Here is a 15094-nt window from a genome sequence, read left to right as displayed (position 1 = left end):
AGAACATCCTTAATATATATTTCTTGAATAAATGCATGCATGCATGCATGCATGAATGACTGATTGACTGACCAAATGACTGACTTACTGAATGAATGAATGAATGAATGTGACAGAACTACTATTATGATAGCATTTTACATTTCATTAAAAATTTCTGATAAGGGTATTATTGCATTTGTTCATGGAAGGTAATAACATCCAAGATATACTGCTGAGGACAAACAGTAGATTCCTCTTGTGGTTGCAAGTTCTGGCAAGCCCTGAAATTTTGTAATTATTTAGGATGCCTTCAAAAAACCACGAGCTAATTAATTAGTAGGAATTAGCCCATAGAGGAAGCTGCCTTGTATTTTCCCAGGCACAACAGATGTTTTGTGTGTACCATCTGACATGGGTATGAGCCACGTGATTTTTGTCCTATATATTAAATTTTCTGGAGCATTCCTGACAAGCCATGAGTTCAGATGTTTGAGGGCCTATATTTGCTGATAATTCCTCTCCTGGAAGACTATCAGTGTCTCTCTACTTGCCAATAGGCTTTAAGACTCACCACAAACTGGCAGGATTTGTCATTTAGACTATTATTTGGCTATAATAACCCTAATTCTTTATGGGTAACTCCAATGTTGGAGGATATTTTTAAAAACTCTCTCTTATTCAGACAATTTATCTGTGGGCTAATTCTGTCATGGAATTGGTGGAATAATGTAGATGGCTTCCTCTGAGCCTTAGAGATGTGATTAAAGTTCCAGGAATCATCTTACATTGACATATCATTCTGCTAGAAACTCTTGTTTAACTTCTGGCTTAATGCCAGTCTTTCCTTCCCTTCTCTCTCGGCCTGCTCCATTTTCATTGTTAGAACTTGGCTGGGCCAGACAGAGTGGAGTACCTTGGGTGTTGATCCTCCTTTTGGGCCATCAGCCTTTTATTTTCCCATGGCGTTTTATTAATCTTTGGCTGTTGCAACAATTTGTTTATTAATTGTCTTCCAACATATTTACTTGTATATATGTCTATCTCCCTGGCTTGAGGTCAAAGGCTAGATCACTAACAATATCTAACATGTTATCTGGTACATAATAATTTGTCAGAAAAATGACTGGGGAAGAGCTGCAAATAGCTTTTGATGAGATTCTAACTTTCCCTCTACTCCTTAACAGCAAAGATTGAGGCTTGTAATCAGAAAGTCTCTGTAAAGTGTGAAGCCAAACCATATCTCATCTCAATTGCTCTTTTTTTCTTTGTGTGTCTTTCAGGCCAATTAGTTGTATCATCTGACTTCTGGAATCTTGATTGGCCATTGACATGTTCCTGTCCCTTGCTCATCTTCATCAACTCTAAGAGTGGAGATCATCAAGGGATCATCTTTCTCCGAAAATTCAAACAATATCTGAATCCATCTCAAGTATTTGACCTGTCGAAGGGTGGACCTGAAGCAGGGTAAGCATGGGGTAAGGGGTATGGTTGGTTATATAGAACAGCTTATACCCCTCAAAACCCCGTACAATCTAACCTAGAATAGATGTCTGGAATTACTTCTTGTACCCAGCCAAATAAACAAATACATAACTCAGGCACATTTTTACCATTGAGCCCTCTCCCAAAAATCTTTTCAATCTCTTTTCCTGTTTCCAAACTTGCTTGATATTTTCTGATTGGCAAGACAGGAAACTATGCCCTTGGACACCAGAGGAAGAAGCAAATGGCCATCACTAACAGACTTGTTTTAGTATGGGATCATTCCTGTGAGCCACTGACAACTGTGCAAAGGATTCTTCCTGTGTGTTAACAGATGGCTAAGTTATTAGTGGCTCCCAGAGAAAGGCTAAGCACAAAATAATATTATTTGACAAAAGGTCTGTTTTCTAAGATTGCCTTGTGAAGTTATTGTCACAGTTATACACAGAGAGTTGGGTGTGGTGGCGCACACCTTAGATCCCAGTACTCAGAGAGGCAGAAGCAGGTGGATCTCTTTGAGTTTGAGGTCAACTTGGTCTACAAAGTGAGTCCAGGAAAGCCAAGACTACACAGAGAAACCCTGTCTCAAAAAACCAAGCCCCTCCCCCAAAACAAATACATACAGAGGCAGAGGCTAATGCAAAGGGAAGGCTGATGGCCTTGTTAGAAAGATACTAAAGCAAGGATATTAGGTCTTCACATACTGTAAGGAATAGTTATAAATTCCAGCTACTCACAACAATTATTTTATTTTCCTCCTTTCTTGTAGCATTGCTATGTTCAAGAACTTTGCTCGTTTTCGTGTTCTGGTTTGTGGTGGAGATGGCAGTGTAAGCTGGGTCTTGTCTACGATTGATGCCTTTGATTTGCACGATAGGGTAAGTCCCTGGCTATGTTAACTTAACTGTTGCTAGAGTAGGGGGATGTAGAACTGACTATCATAAGAAGTCCCAGGTCTATCTCTAAGCATGTCTTCCACAAGCTTAATTGTTAATGTGATCAATCTAAACATACTCTCTTAAGACTATTCTCTAGTTGAATCTGGATGAAGGAGGAACAAAGGAATGGACATAAAAAATGAGCATTCTCTAGATTTCAAAGTAAAGAGAAAAATATCCAATTTACTTTTCCTTGTGAGGGTAATGATTTTCTTTTCTGAGTCTCTAGAGGGGAATAAACTTTCTCCATCTCTAGGCAGCCCCTTGTTCTTCTGCATCCAGAATCTTTGTCTCTATAGACATCCCCCCCCCGTTAGGCCACATCAAGTAGAAATGATAGTTATATGCTTCATTTATAGCTATGTCTGTGAGTTTTGGCATAGCCCAGACACTGTCCTTTACTGAGTAGATTATTATTATTAAGAATGGTGTCCACTGATAGGGGAGGTCTTCTTTTCCTTCTTTCTGATCCTAGTCAAAGAAGACCTCCCCTATCAGTGGACTTGGGGAGGGGCATGCATGCAGAGGGTGGAGGAAGAAAGGGATTGGGACGGGAGGAGGGAGGGAACCACAGGGGGGATACAAAGTGAATAAAGTGTAACTAATAAAGAAAAAAAATGGTGTCCAATTCTTTTGAGAAAATATCATCCAACTCCAAATACCCTCTTACTACACTTTCTAGAGAGAAATTCTTTAAAGCCACTGGCTGTAAGGCTTATTCCTTCCAAAAGAGCATCCTCAGAGTCGTTCATTGAGTAAAACATGTTGGAAGGTCTGTCTCAAAAGAATATCTCTTTTTGTTTTTCAGTGTCAGCTGGCAGTCATCCCACTTGGAACTGGTAATGATCTGGCACGTGTCCTTGGCTGGGGAGCATTCTGGAACAAAAACAAATCACTCCTGGATATTCTCAACAGAGTAGACCAGGCTCACGTGAGGATTTTAGACAGGTGAGTGGCCAAAAGGCTGTCTTTGTGCCTCTTCCATTTATATCATCTCTGGAGCCCAGCCCGCTCTGCAGTACCACTTCTCTTGTGGTGTCAGTGCAGCCTTACTTGGAAGAGATTGTCTATTGAGAAACCAGAAAGCCATAATTCCCTCAAATGTTGAGGAAGTTCCTCTTCCCACCTTCTCAAAGACCCTAGAGCAGGGGCTTCCTGGATGCATTTCAAAGGTTTGCTCAGTGTCCTTCAGTCACTGGTCCAGTAGAAGTATGCTTATTCTTGTGTAAGAATCTATAGTATTATCGGGCTCCCAGAGAACCTTTAAAAAAGAGTAGGGGCAGGGATTCAGCAACAACTGGTATATATTTTCTCCATTCCATAGAATAGAGAAAATGTCATCCTATATCCTGACATACAAAACTTTTGTAGTAAGGTGTGTGTTTTCAAGATAGAAATCTTGAACCATAGCAAAAATTCTTATTCAATATATCTGGTATAAGTATTTCATTAAAGTGTTTCTGATGCTCATGATGCTACATCTGGTTGATTTCTGAGAGTCCTGAGAAAAATATTCCTTCCATCAAACTAACCTAAGGATGTCATGAAGCAGAATTTTTTTCTTTTTCTTGTGTATACTGTAAGATTGGATATATTGACTGAGCATATCCCGTAGCCCACATCCCCAAAAACATGAACATTTTGAAATTTCTTGTAACTATGAAGCATTGATTTCACTTGTAATTAACAGAGACAAATTAACATTTGTGTTTAAATTTTATTGTAGATGGAGTGTGATGATCCGTGAGACCCCCAGACAAACACCACTGCTGAAAGGACAGGTGGAGATGGATATACCAAGATTTGAGGTGATTATTTTTCAGCTATTTTTTCAGAGCAACAATTTTATCACAAGTGAAATGCTAGGCAAAGCCTAGAATGGGCATGTAGTATTTCCATGGACTTGATCTCACGAGATCTCTAAGAACTAGAGACATGAGTCAGCAGCTATTTGCTACAAATATGTAGGCATTCGGGATATAAGTAATTTTAGTTATTTATTCATTAATTCATTCAAAAATATTTACAGCATAACTACTATATGTGAGGCACAGTAGTAGGAAATGTTCTTATACACTAGTGGATAAAGAAGAAGGCTACTTGTTGTAGGGCCCAGAGTTTATATAGAGGAAGAAAAGGTAAAGTTTTAATAAAGTACTTATGTATACTGTATGTCACTTTTTGAGGTGTTATGGAAAACATCCAGAATGAGTGTCATTTCAGTAAAGACTCAAGGAATAGCAGTAAGAAAGAGAAAAGGACAAAGAATATCTGTCTCAGTCAGGATTCCATTGCTGTGAAGAGATGCCATGACCCAAGGCAACTTCATTGAGGCTGGCTTACAGTTTCAGAGACTTAGTCCATTATCATCATGGCAGGAAGCATGGTGGCACATAGGCAGGCATGGTAGCTGAGAATTCTACATCCAGATCTGCAGGCAGCAGGGAGAGAGAGAAAGAGACAGAGAGAGAGGATGGGACTGACTTGGACTTTTGAAACCCCAAAGCCTATCACCAGTGACATACCTCTTCTAACAAGGCCACACCTCCTAAATCTTTCAAATAGTGCCACTTCCTAAGCATTTAAATATATGAACCTATGGGGACATTCTTATTCAAACCACCACAAGGCCTGTTATTATACTGTTCCAAAGACAAGAAAGGTTGTGTAATAATAGTAGAACAAGAACACATTCATAGTGTTCAGGGCATGGCAGCCAGGGCTGGAACATACAAAATGAGAGAGTGAAAAAATGAACAGGGACCAATCCAGAAAAGGCGAGTAAAGCATGGTAGGAAATTTGAACTTTTATTCTAAGAACAATGAAAATTCTAGAAGAGTTTGGCGGATTTTTTTTTTTGCATGTATGTGAGATAGGTATACATGTACACAGCACACAGTGTGGTTAGAGGCCAGAGGACGACCCTTGATATGAGCCCTTAGGCACCTTCCACCTTTTCATTACAGACATAGGATCTCTCATGGGCCTGGAATGTCACAGTGTAAGCAAGGCTAGCTAGCTGACAAGATTCCATGGAGCTGCAGGTCTCTGCCTTCTATCTCACAATCAGTGATGTTACAGCTGTATACCATTGTGCTGGGCTTTTTATATGGGTCGTGGGGAGACAAACTCTGGTCCTAATTCTTTCTATTCAAGTTCTTTACCAACTGAGCCATCTCCCCAGCCTGAGTCTTTTTTTTGTTCTGTCTTACCTCATTATACAAACTTCCAAACAATACTGGGAAGTTGAAACAGGAATGTCTACCATTAACATCTCATTATATTATATTATAACATATATTATATTATGTTATATTATATTATATTATATTATATTATATTATATCATATCATAACCAAACAACTTCCTATCATTGAGCCCACGGTACATGAGAAGGTGACTCAGAACTAAAGATCAGAGACAGGGGAAAAACTTGGGAGATGCGGACATCATTAGTCAGACTAGAGATGATGGCGATTTAGATTTGTGAATTGATAACAGAAGTAAAGAGGACTGGACAGACTTGGAACACACCGAGAGGGTCTAAACACAAGCTAGGATTTATAGGTGGAGATGTTTGAACTTGGCAGTGATAGCAAAGAATAGAACTTGTAATTAGGAACACAGACTCAAGAGTCAAAGATTACCTGGAATCGAATCTAAGTTCTGCTACATAATGATTCCTTTCCTGTGCCTGGGTTTTTTCTCTTCTGTGAAATAGGCACATAAGTAATCGTTATGTCTCAGGATAGATATTGAGAGTACATAAGGTGATATATACATATAACTTAGAACACAGCCAGTCACATACTCTGTACTATATAGAGGGGAAGTTGTATTGTTAGTAAACTTACTTAAAAAGTAACTTTCTAGTATTGCAAAGTTATTAATCAGAATCACAGATCTATTATTTACTTTTTACATAATGAGATTTTTTTCGTGGTGTCTCTTGTTTTCAGAAAGATTTTTAGATCCCAGATCATCCTTAGGTAGCTTTGAGAAACTCAATTCTTTGAGTTTATGTCCAGAAAGGCAGAGCTGAGTTTCTGGTAAAGAGTGAGAAGGAAGTGATGAGACTGGCGGCGTGGAGCGGGTCAGTGGAGCATGCTACCTCCCAGCGCCGAGCTTTTGAGACTGAACACTCTGTTTCCCCCTAGGCTGCTGCCATCCAGCACTTAGAGTCTGCGACCACTGAGTTGAACAAAATCCTGAAGGCCGAGTATCCCACTGAGATGATCATCGCCACTCGGTCAGTCTTCCTTTTGTTCTCATCCTTTGGGGCTATCTTAGGCTGTTCTGAAGTGATATATGGGGCTCACTTTGACAGCCTGGGGTTTCAAGGCCAAGGAGAGTATGCGTTTATCTTTTCTGCTCATTGTCACTTAACTCAATTTTCCTGAGTGAAAAGTTTAAGGGGAAAAAAAAATGAGACTGGAGTGAGGAGTCGTGCTGCTCAAAACATAGAATTGTAAGGAGGTAATGGAGAGAAGGCTACAGACGGGACACACAATATTCTAGATAATCCAACAGTGCAGACACCTTATTTTCTATTTCTGGCACTGGAGAAGGTCTCTTCGGTGCTTGCTAGTGCCTTCTTGCTCGCTTTTTATTTTTAAATTTGTATTTTTTGTCAATGTAAAATCTGTTCATTCTTATGGGTTATATACCCTAAGCATCCATGTCAAGGTCAAAACTCCTCTCTGTGACTTTGCATACCCGTAACTTAATTATTCCCAAATTTTAGCAACAGTTTAAAACAGGCAGTAGCATATAACCTGCATTTTTTTGTATAAAATGTATGATTCACTTAACACCATGTCTTGGGAACCATTTCTTGTCCATACATCAGGATTTTTCTCATTAAATTTTATTTTTGAAATTTTCATACAGGTATGCACACAAAGAAATATAATAAGACCCCCATTTCCCCCTCCATAGACCCTCAGGTCCTCCCAATACTACCCCAAATATATGTCTTTATTTTTTGATAACCTACTAAATTTAGTTAATACTTGATTTGCTGCTTTTAAACTTCTTGAGTTCTTCATATATACTGGTTATTAGCCCTCGATCAGATATAGGGTTGGTGAAGATCCTTTCCAAGTCTGTAGGCTGTCGTTTTTGTTCCGATGACAGTGCCCTTTGCTTTACAGAACCTTTTCAGTTTCATGAGGTCCCATTTATTGATTGTTGCTCTTAGAGCCTGTGCTGTTGGTGTTCTCTTCAGGAAGTTGTCTCCTGTGCCAATGAGTTCAAGGCTCTTCCTCACTTTTTCTTCTAATAGGTTTAGTGGGTCTGGTTTTTTATTGAGGTCTTTGATCCACTTGGACTTTAGTTTTTTGCAGGAAGATAAGTATGGATCTATTTGCATTTTTCTCCATGTAGACATCCAGTTAGACCAGCACCATTTGTTGAAGATGCTATCTTTTTTCCATTGCATAGTTTTGGCATCTTTGTCAAAAATCAGGTGAACATAAGTGTATGGATTTATTTCAGGGTCTTCTATTCGATTCCATTCATCCACCAGCCGGTTTCTATACCAGTTCCATACAGTTTTTAGTATTGTTGCTCTATAGTACAGCTTAAGATTAGGTTGTATTTTTCCTTTTAGTATCTTCTGTAAGGCTGAATTTGTGGACAGGTATTGTTTAAATTTGGTTTTGTGGTTGAATATCTTGTTTTCTCCATCTATGATGATTGAGAGTTTTGCTGGGTATTGTAGCCTGGGCTGAATCCGTGTTCTCTTAGGTTTTGCATGATATCTGTCCAGGCACTTCTGGCTTTCATAGTCTCTACTGAGAAGTCAGGTGTGATTCCAATTGGTTTGCCATTATATGTTATTTGGACTTTTTCCCTTGCAGCTTTTAGTATGTTTTCTTTTTTCTGTACACTTACTCTTTTGATTATTATGTGGTGGGATGATTTTCTTTTCTGGTCTAATTTATTAGGTATTGTGTAGATCTCTTGTATGCTTATAGGCCTCTCCTTTAAAGTGGGAAATTTTCTTCTATGATTTTGTTGAAAATATTTTCTGGACTATGGATACAGGAATCTTCTTTTTCCTCTATTTTATTATTCTTTTCATGTTGTCTTGGATGGTTTGTGTCAGGAATTTTTTTTAGATTTAACATTTTCTTTGACAGATACATCAATTTCTTCCATTGTATCTTCCACCCCTAAGATTCTTTCTTCCATCTCTTGTAGTCTGTTGGTTATGCTTACCTCTGTAGTTCCTGTTTTCTTCCCTAAGTTCTTCCCCTCCATGATTTCCTCTCTCTGTGTTTTCTTTAATTTTTCCAATTCTGTTTTCAGATCTTCAACCATTATGTTGATTTTCTTCACCTGTCTGACTGTATTTTCCTGCTTTTCCGTCAATTCTTTCACCTGTTTGTTTGAACATTTCTCTGTTTCTTTTATTTCTTTCAGTGATTTAATTATTTCCTCTCTGAAGGCCACAAACTGTTTGGCTGCATCTTCCTGTATTTCTTTATGGATGACCAAAATATGTTTGAATTTACCTTCCTCTATTTCTTTATGGATGGCCCTAATCTGTTTGACTTTATCTTCCTCTATTTCTTTAAGCATTTTGTTTGTTTCCTTCACTATCCTCTTCATAAGCATAGATGTAAGGTCGTCTTCTTGAATTTCACTTATGATAAGGTGTCTAGGGCTACTTGCTTCTGGATAACTGAGTTCTGGAGATGTATATTGGTTTGGCTTTTGTTGGTTGTGCTATTATCCTGGCATCTACTCATTTGGCTATCTCAGGTGTTAGCTGTTAGTTTCTGGTACCTCCTGGAATCCTGGGGTGGAGAGAATCCCCTTGGCAGGAAGATGGTTGTTCCTGAAGGAGGCCTCCTCAGCTTTTTGTGTATGGTCACTGAATGCCTGGTGCTTCTCAGGAATTGTCACAGCTCACCTCAGGTGTATGGACCTGTGTGATAACTGTGGTCGTTGGTAGTCAGGGGGGCTCTCCTCTCACCAGGAGAAGTCCTGGAACCAGCTGCCCTGCACTGGATTTCTTGCTCTGAATTTAGTGACCTGCTGCTGTTGCTCTTACACTGTGTTTGCTGGGCTCAGCCCTCTTGAAGAACCAGAGAGCCCTGTGGTTTGGTCAGTTTAGCTAGGGAGACAGGCTGCACCTTGGAGCAATGTCTGGGGGTTGATCTCATGTATCCCTGGCTTCTGTAGGTCTGTGATTGGAGCTCTGTGCCCCAGTACCCAAGCAGTAATCAGTGGCAGGTGAGGTCATCAGTCCTGGGTGTGGCAGGAGGCTAGAGCCTGGAGCCTGTGGGAATCCAGGAACTTTTCCAAGGATTAGCTGGGTGTCTTAAGGTCAGGCCTGATGTTTCTCTCACCATGGGGTTTCCTCCAAATAGGGAGACTCAGTCTGTGGTGTTTTGGGGTACACAGTTCAGCCTAGGATGATGAGTAGAGCACACAGGCACAAGCAGATAGCACTGCTCTGGTGACTGGGCGCCTGCAGTAACCCAGGAACTTTTCCTGAGAACGTTTTGGGTGTGTGGGTGGGTTCGGCTGAGTGACCTGAGGAGAGAACTGATGTTTCCTTCACTGTGGGGATTTATCTTGACTAGAAAAGCCAGTCTCTGGTGTTGTAGTGCTCACAGTTCAGTCTGGGATGGTGATCAGAGCATGCAGGTGTGTGGCTCTGGGTTTGTGACCAATCGCCTGCAGGAACTAGGGAACTCTTCTGGGGTTTAGCTGGGTGACCAGAGAATGGACCCATTGCTTCCCACACCATGGGCTTTCCTCTCACCTGGAAACACAATGGCTGGAGTTCCATCTGTTGGTTGCTGTGCAGTGACTGCTGTCCTGCCCGTCAGACACAGTGTACCCTAAGATAATGTTTGTTGTTGATAGGTGTATTTCAGGTGTATTTCTTGGATGCATGAAAATGATTATCCTAATTTATTAGTGAATCTGTTACTCTGTTGTCTTTTTATTGGGTGATTAAGACAATTAATATGTAGTTATTATTGTAATATGTGTAAATTCCTATCTTTTGTGTATTTTGTGATGTTTACTTAGACTTCTTTTGATCCCAGTATTGTTTATTCCCTGTGACCTCTTTAGTATGTTTACTCTTTTGTTTAGAGCAAATTATTCCTTCCAATATCCTCTGTCGAGTCAGTTTAGTGATTAAAAATTTGTTCAATATGTTTTTTATCATAGAATACTTTCATTTCCCCCCTCAATTTTAATAGATAGTTTTGGTAGTTATAATAAGGATGACAGTTTTGATCTTTTACACCTTGGGATACATTTCCAGGCACTCCTGGCTTTAAATGTCAAATAATCAGGTACTATTCTGATGATCCCACTTTTATAAGTGCCTTGACCTTTCTCTCTTGCAGATACACTTTAAATATCCTTTATTCTGTTATTTTCTTAATTAATTTATTTATTTACTTTACACTCTGACTGGAACTTCCACTTCCTCCTCTCCTCCCAGTCCCTTCCTCTCATATCCTCTCTCCTTGCTCTATGCCTCCTCTCTTTTCATAGATATGGAGCCCTCCCCTGGATATTAACATGTCTTAGCATATAAAGTAGGACTGGGTACATCTTTTTCTACCGAGGCTAGACAAGGCAGTCCAGTTAGAGGAAAGGGATCCAGGGGCAGGCAAGAGAGTCATAGGCAGCCCCTGCTACTGCTGTTAGGGCTCTCACATAAGGACTAAGCTGTACATCTGTTACATATGTGTCAGGGCCTAGGTTCATCTCATGGACACTCTCTGGTTGGTGGTTCTGTCTCTGCGAGGCCATATGGGTCCAAGTTAGTTGATTTTGTAGGTGTTCTTGCAGTGTCCTTGATCATTTTCTGTCTTTCAATTTTTCCTCTCGCTCTTCCATAAGACTACCAGAGCTCTGACTAATGTTTGGCTGTGGGTCTCTGAATCTGTTTTCATCAGCTGCTAGAGAAACACACTCAGATGACAATTATGCTAGCCTCCTGTCTGCAAGTATAGCAGAATATTGTTACTAGTGTCAGGGGTGGGTTCTCTCATGGCATGGGACTCAAATGGGACCAGTCATTTGTTGACTGGGTAGAAGGTATTATGGGAGGGTTGGAGTCATCCTCCCTCCACTTGAAGTTCCACCTGGCTACCTGAGGTGGCCACTTCAGGCTCCATATCCCTCACTGCTAGGAGTCTCAGCTAGGGTCACTCCTATAGACGCCTGGGTGGCAGCAAATTTCCAGGGATGCAAGCAGAGCTGTGGGCCAAAAATGGAGTACACTGGTGATAGGGCAAGATTCACCACTGCTGGGTTTGTGGGGAGACACACAACAGGCAGGGAATTAGGGGAGAAGGTGTTCTTACCTGATGTTCCCTTATGGCAGCCAGCCTCTGAAAATATAGGTAGAGTTCTGGGCCAGAAGAGGGAATGCACAAGGAAATACACAAGGTGTAGCTCACTGCTGCTGAGCTTGTCCAGGGGAGTCAGCAGGCAGGAGGCTGGGATATAGGGGTCTCACCTGGTAGTCCCTGATTGCAGCAGGCTCTTTATTCTGTTTTGAATGTTTTAACTATAATATGTTATGGGGAATTTCTTTTCTGTCCTGTCCATTTTGAGTGCCATTAGGCTTCTTGTACCTGAATGAGCATCTCTTTAATTTTGGAAATTCTTCTTCTATGATTTTGTTAAAATATATTTTGTCCTTAGCCAAACTAACTAAAAGGCAGAGAGACACTATCCAAATCAACAGAATCAGAAATAAAAAGGAGGATGTAACGACAGACAATGAAGAAATCTACACAATCATTAGGTCTTACCTCAAAACCCTATACACCACAAAGTTTGAAAATCTAAATGAAATGGACAATTTTCTTGATTGATTCAACTTGCCTGAATCAAGACCATGTAAATCAGTTAAACAGTTCTATATCTCCTAAGGATGTAGAAGCGGTCATCAAAAGTTTCCCATGCAAAAAAAAAAAAAAAAAAAAAAAAAAGCCCAGGTGGTTTCAGCGCAGAACTCTACCAGACCTTCAAAGAAGAGCTAACTCCAATTCTCTTCAAACTATTCCACAAAATAGAAACAGAAGGAACACTACCAAACTCATTTTATGAAGCCACAGTCACCTCGGTACCTAAACCTCACAAAGACCCAACCAAAAAAAAAAAAAAAGAGAGAGAGAGAGAGAGAATTTCAGGCCAATCTCCCTTATGAGCATTGATGCAAAAATAATCAACAAAATACTTGCAAACCAAATACAAGAACACATCAAGAATAGCATTCACTGTGACCAAGTTGGCTTCATCCCAGGCATACAGGTATGGTTCAGTATATGGAAATCCATCAATGTGATCCACCATATAAACAAATTGAAGGAGAAAAACCACATGATTATCTCCTTAGAAGCTGAAAAAAACATTTAACGAAATCCAACATCCATTCATGTTTAAAGTCTTGGAGAGATCAGGGATACAAGGCACATACCTAAACATAGTAAAGGGAATATACAGCAAACCTATAGCCAACATCAAACTCAATGAAGAGAAACTTAAATCAATAGCACTGAAATCAGAGACAAGACAAGGCTGCCCACTCTCTCCTTGTCTCTTCAACACAGTTGTTGAACTATTTGCTAGAGCAATAAGACAATTAAAGGAGATCACGGGGATTCAGTTCAGAAAGGAAGAAGTCAAAGTATCACTATTTGCAGATGATATGATAGTATAACTGAGTGACCCCAAAAATTCTACCAGGGAACTCCTACAGCTGACAAAAACCTTTATCAAGGTGGCTGGATACAAAATTAACTAAAAAAAAAAAATACAGTAGCCCTCCTGTATACAAAAGACAAAAGGTCTGAGAAAGAAACTAGGGAAACAACACCCTTCCCAAAAGAACATAAAGTACCTTGGTGTGAACCTAACCAAGTCAAAGACTTATATGAAAAAAAAAAAAATTCCATTCTCTAAAGAAAGAGTTAGAAGAAGATGGAAAGATCTCCATGCTCATGGCTTGATTTATATAGTAAAAATGGCTATCTTACCAAAAGCAATCTACAGATTCAATGCAATTCCCATCAAATTACCAGCACAATTCTTTATAGACATTGAAAGAAAAATTCTTAACTTTATATGGAATAACAAGAAATTCAGAATTGCTAAAACAATTCTCTACAATAAAAGATCTTCTGGAGGTATCTCCATCCCTGATCTCAAGCTCTACTATAGAGCAGCAATACTAAAAACTGTATGGTACTGGCATAGAAACCGGCTGGTGGATCAATGGAATGGAATAGAAGACCCTGACATAAATCCACACACCTACGGACACTTGATTTTTGACAAAGAAGCCAAAACCATTCAATGGAAAAAAAAGAGCATTTTCAACAAATTGTGCTTGTCGAACTGGATGTCTACATGTAGAAAAATGCAAATAGATCTGTACTTAACACCCTGAACATAACTAAAGTCCAAGTGGATCAAAGACCAAAATAAAAAAATAGACACACTAAACCTGTTAGAAGAAAAAGTGGGAAAGAGCCTTGAACTCATTGGCACAGGAGACAACTTCCTGAAGAGAACACCAACAGCACGGGCTCTAAGAGCAACAATCAATAAATGGGACCTCATGAAACTGAAAAGCTTCTGTAAAGCAAAGGACACTGTCATCAGAACAGAATGAGAGCCTACAGAGTGGGAAAGGATCTTCACCAACTCTCTATCTGACAGAGGGTTGATATCCAGTATATATAAAGAACTCAAGAAGTTAAATAGCAACAAATCAAATAATCCCATTTAAAAATGGGGTACAGAGCTAAACAGAGAATTGTCAATAGAGGAATATCAAATGGCCGAAAAACACCATTAAAGAAATGCTCAACATCCTTAGTCATCAGGGAAATGAAATAGAAAAAAACCCTGAGATTTCACCTTACACCCATCAGAATGGCGAGGCTAAAACCTCAAGTGATAGCACATGCTGGAGAGGATGTGGAGAAAGGGGAACCCTCTTCCATTGCTGGTGGGAATGTAAACTTGTACAACCACTCTGGAAATCAATCTGGCAATTTCTCAGACAATTAGGAATAGTGCTTCCTCAAGATCCAGCTGTACCACTCCTAGCCATATATCCAAAACATGCTCAAGTATACAACAAGGACATCTGCTCAACCATGTTTGTAGCAGCTTATTTGTGATAGTCAGAAGCTGGAAGCAACCCAGATGTCCCTCAACTGAGGAATGGATACAGAAATTGTGGTACTTCTACACAGTGTAATATTATTCAGCAATTAAAAACAAGGAAATCATGAAATTTGCAGGTAAATGGTGGGAACTGGAAAAGATCATACTGAGTGAGGTATCTCAGAAGCAGAAAGACACACAGGGTATATACTCACTCATAAGTAGATATTAGACATATAATATAGGATAAACCTACTAAAATCTGCATACCTAAAGAAACTAATCAAGAAGGAGGACTCTGGCTAAAATGCTCAATCCCCATTTCAGAAAAGCAAAGATGATATACAACAGAATAAGGAGAAAACAGAGAACAGGACAGGAGCCTACCACAGAGGGCCTCTGAAAGACTGTGCCCTGCAGTGTATCAAAGCAGATGCTGAAACTTATGGCCAAACTTTGGGCAAAGTGCAGGGAATCTTATGAAAGAAGTGGGAAATATTAAGACCCATAGAGGACAGGAACTCCACA

The 15094-nt window shown here is 39.8% G+C and overlaps 1 protein-coding gene across 1 annotated transcript in view; it reads left to right on the top strand.

Annotated features, from left to right (window-relative positions):
- Dgkk (diacylglycerol kinase kappa) overlaps positions 1–15094 on the top strand; it is a 148635-nt gene that overhangs the window by 86202 nt on the left and 47339 nt on the right. The window contains exons 9-13 of the mRNA XM_060374512.1: positions 1263–1446; positions 2234–2342; positions 3211–3350; positions 4129–4210; positions 6562–6653. Of these exons, the coding sequence (XP_060230495.1) occupies positions 1263–1446; positions 2234–2342; positions 3211–3350; positions 4129–4210; positions 6562–6653 (607 nt within the window). The remainder of the gene's footprint in view (positions 1–1262; positions 1447–2233; positions 2343–3210; positions 3351–4128; positions 4211–6561; positions 6654–15094) is intronic.

Source organism: Meriones unguiculatus, chromosome X, assembly GCF_030254825.1.
Source record: "Meriones unguiculatus strain TT.TT164.6M chromosome X, Bangor_MerUng_6.1, whole genome shotgun sequence".
Lineage (NCBI taxonomy): Eukaryota > Metazoa > Chordata > Mammalia > Rodentia > Muridae > Meriones > Meriones unguiculatus.
Note: the sequence above shows the minus strand (reverse complement) of the source record. Positions and strands in the feature narration are given on the sequence as shown.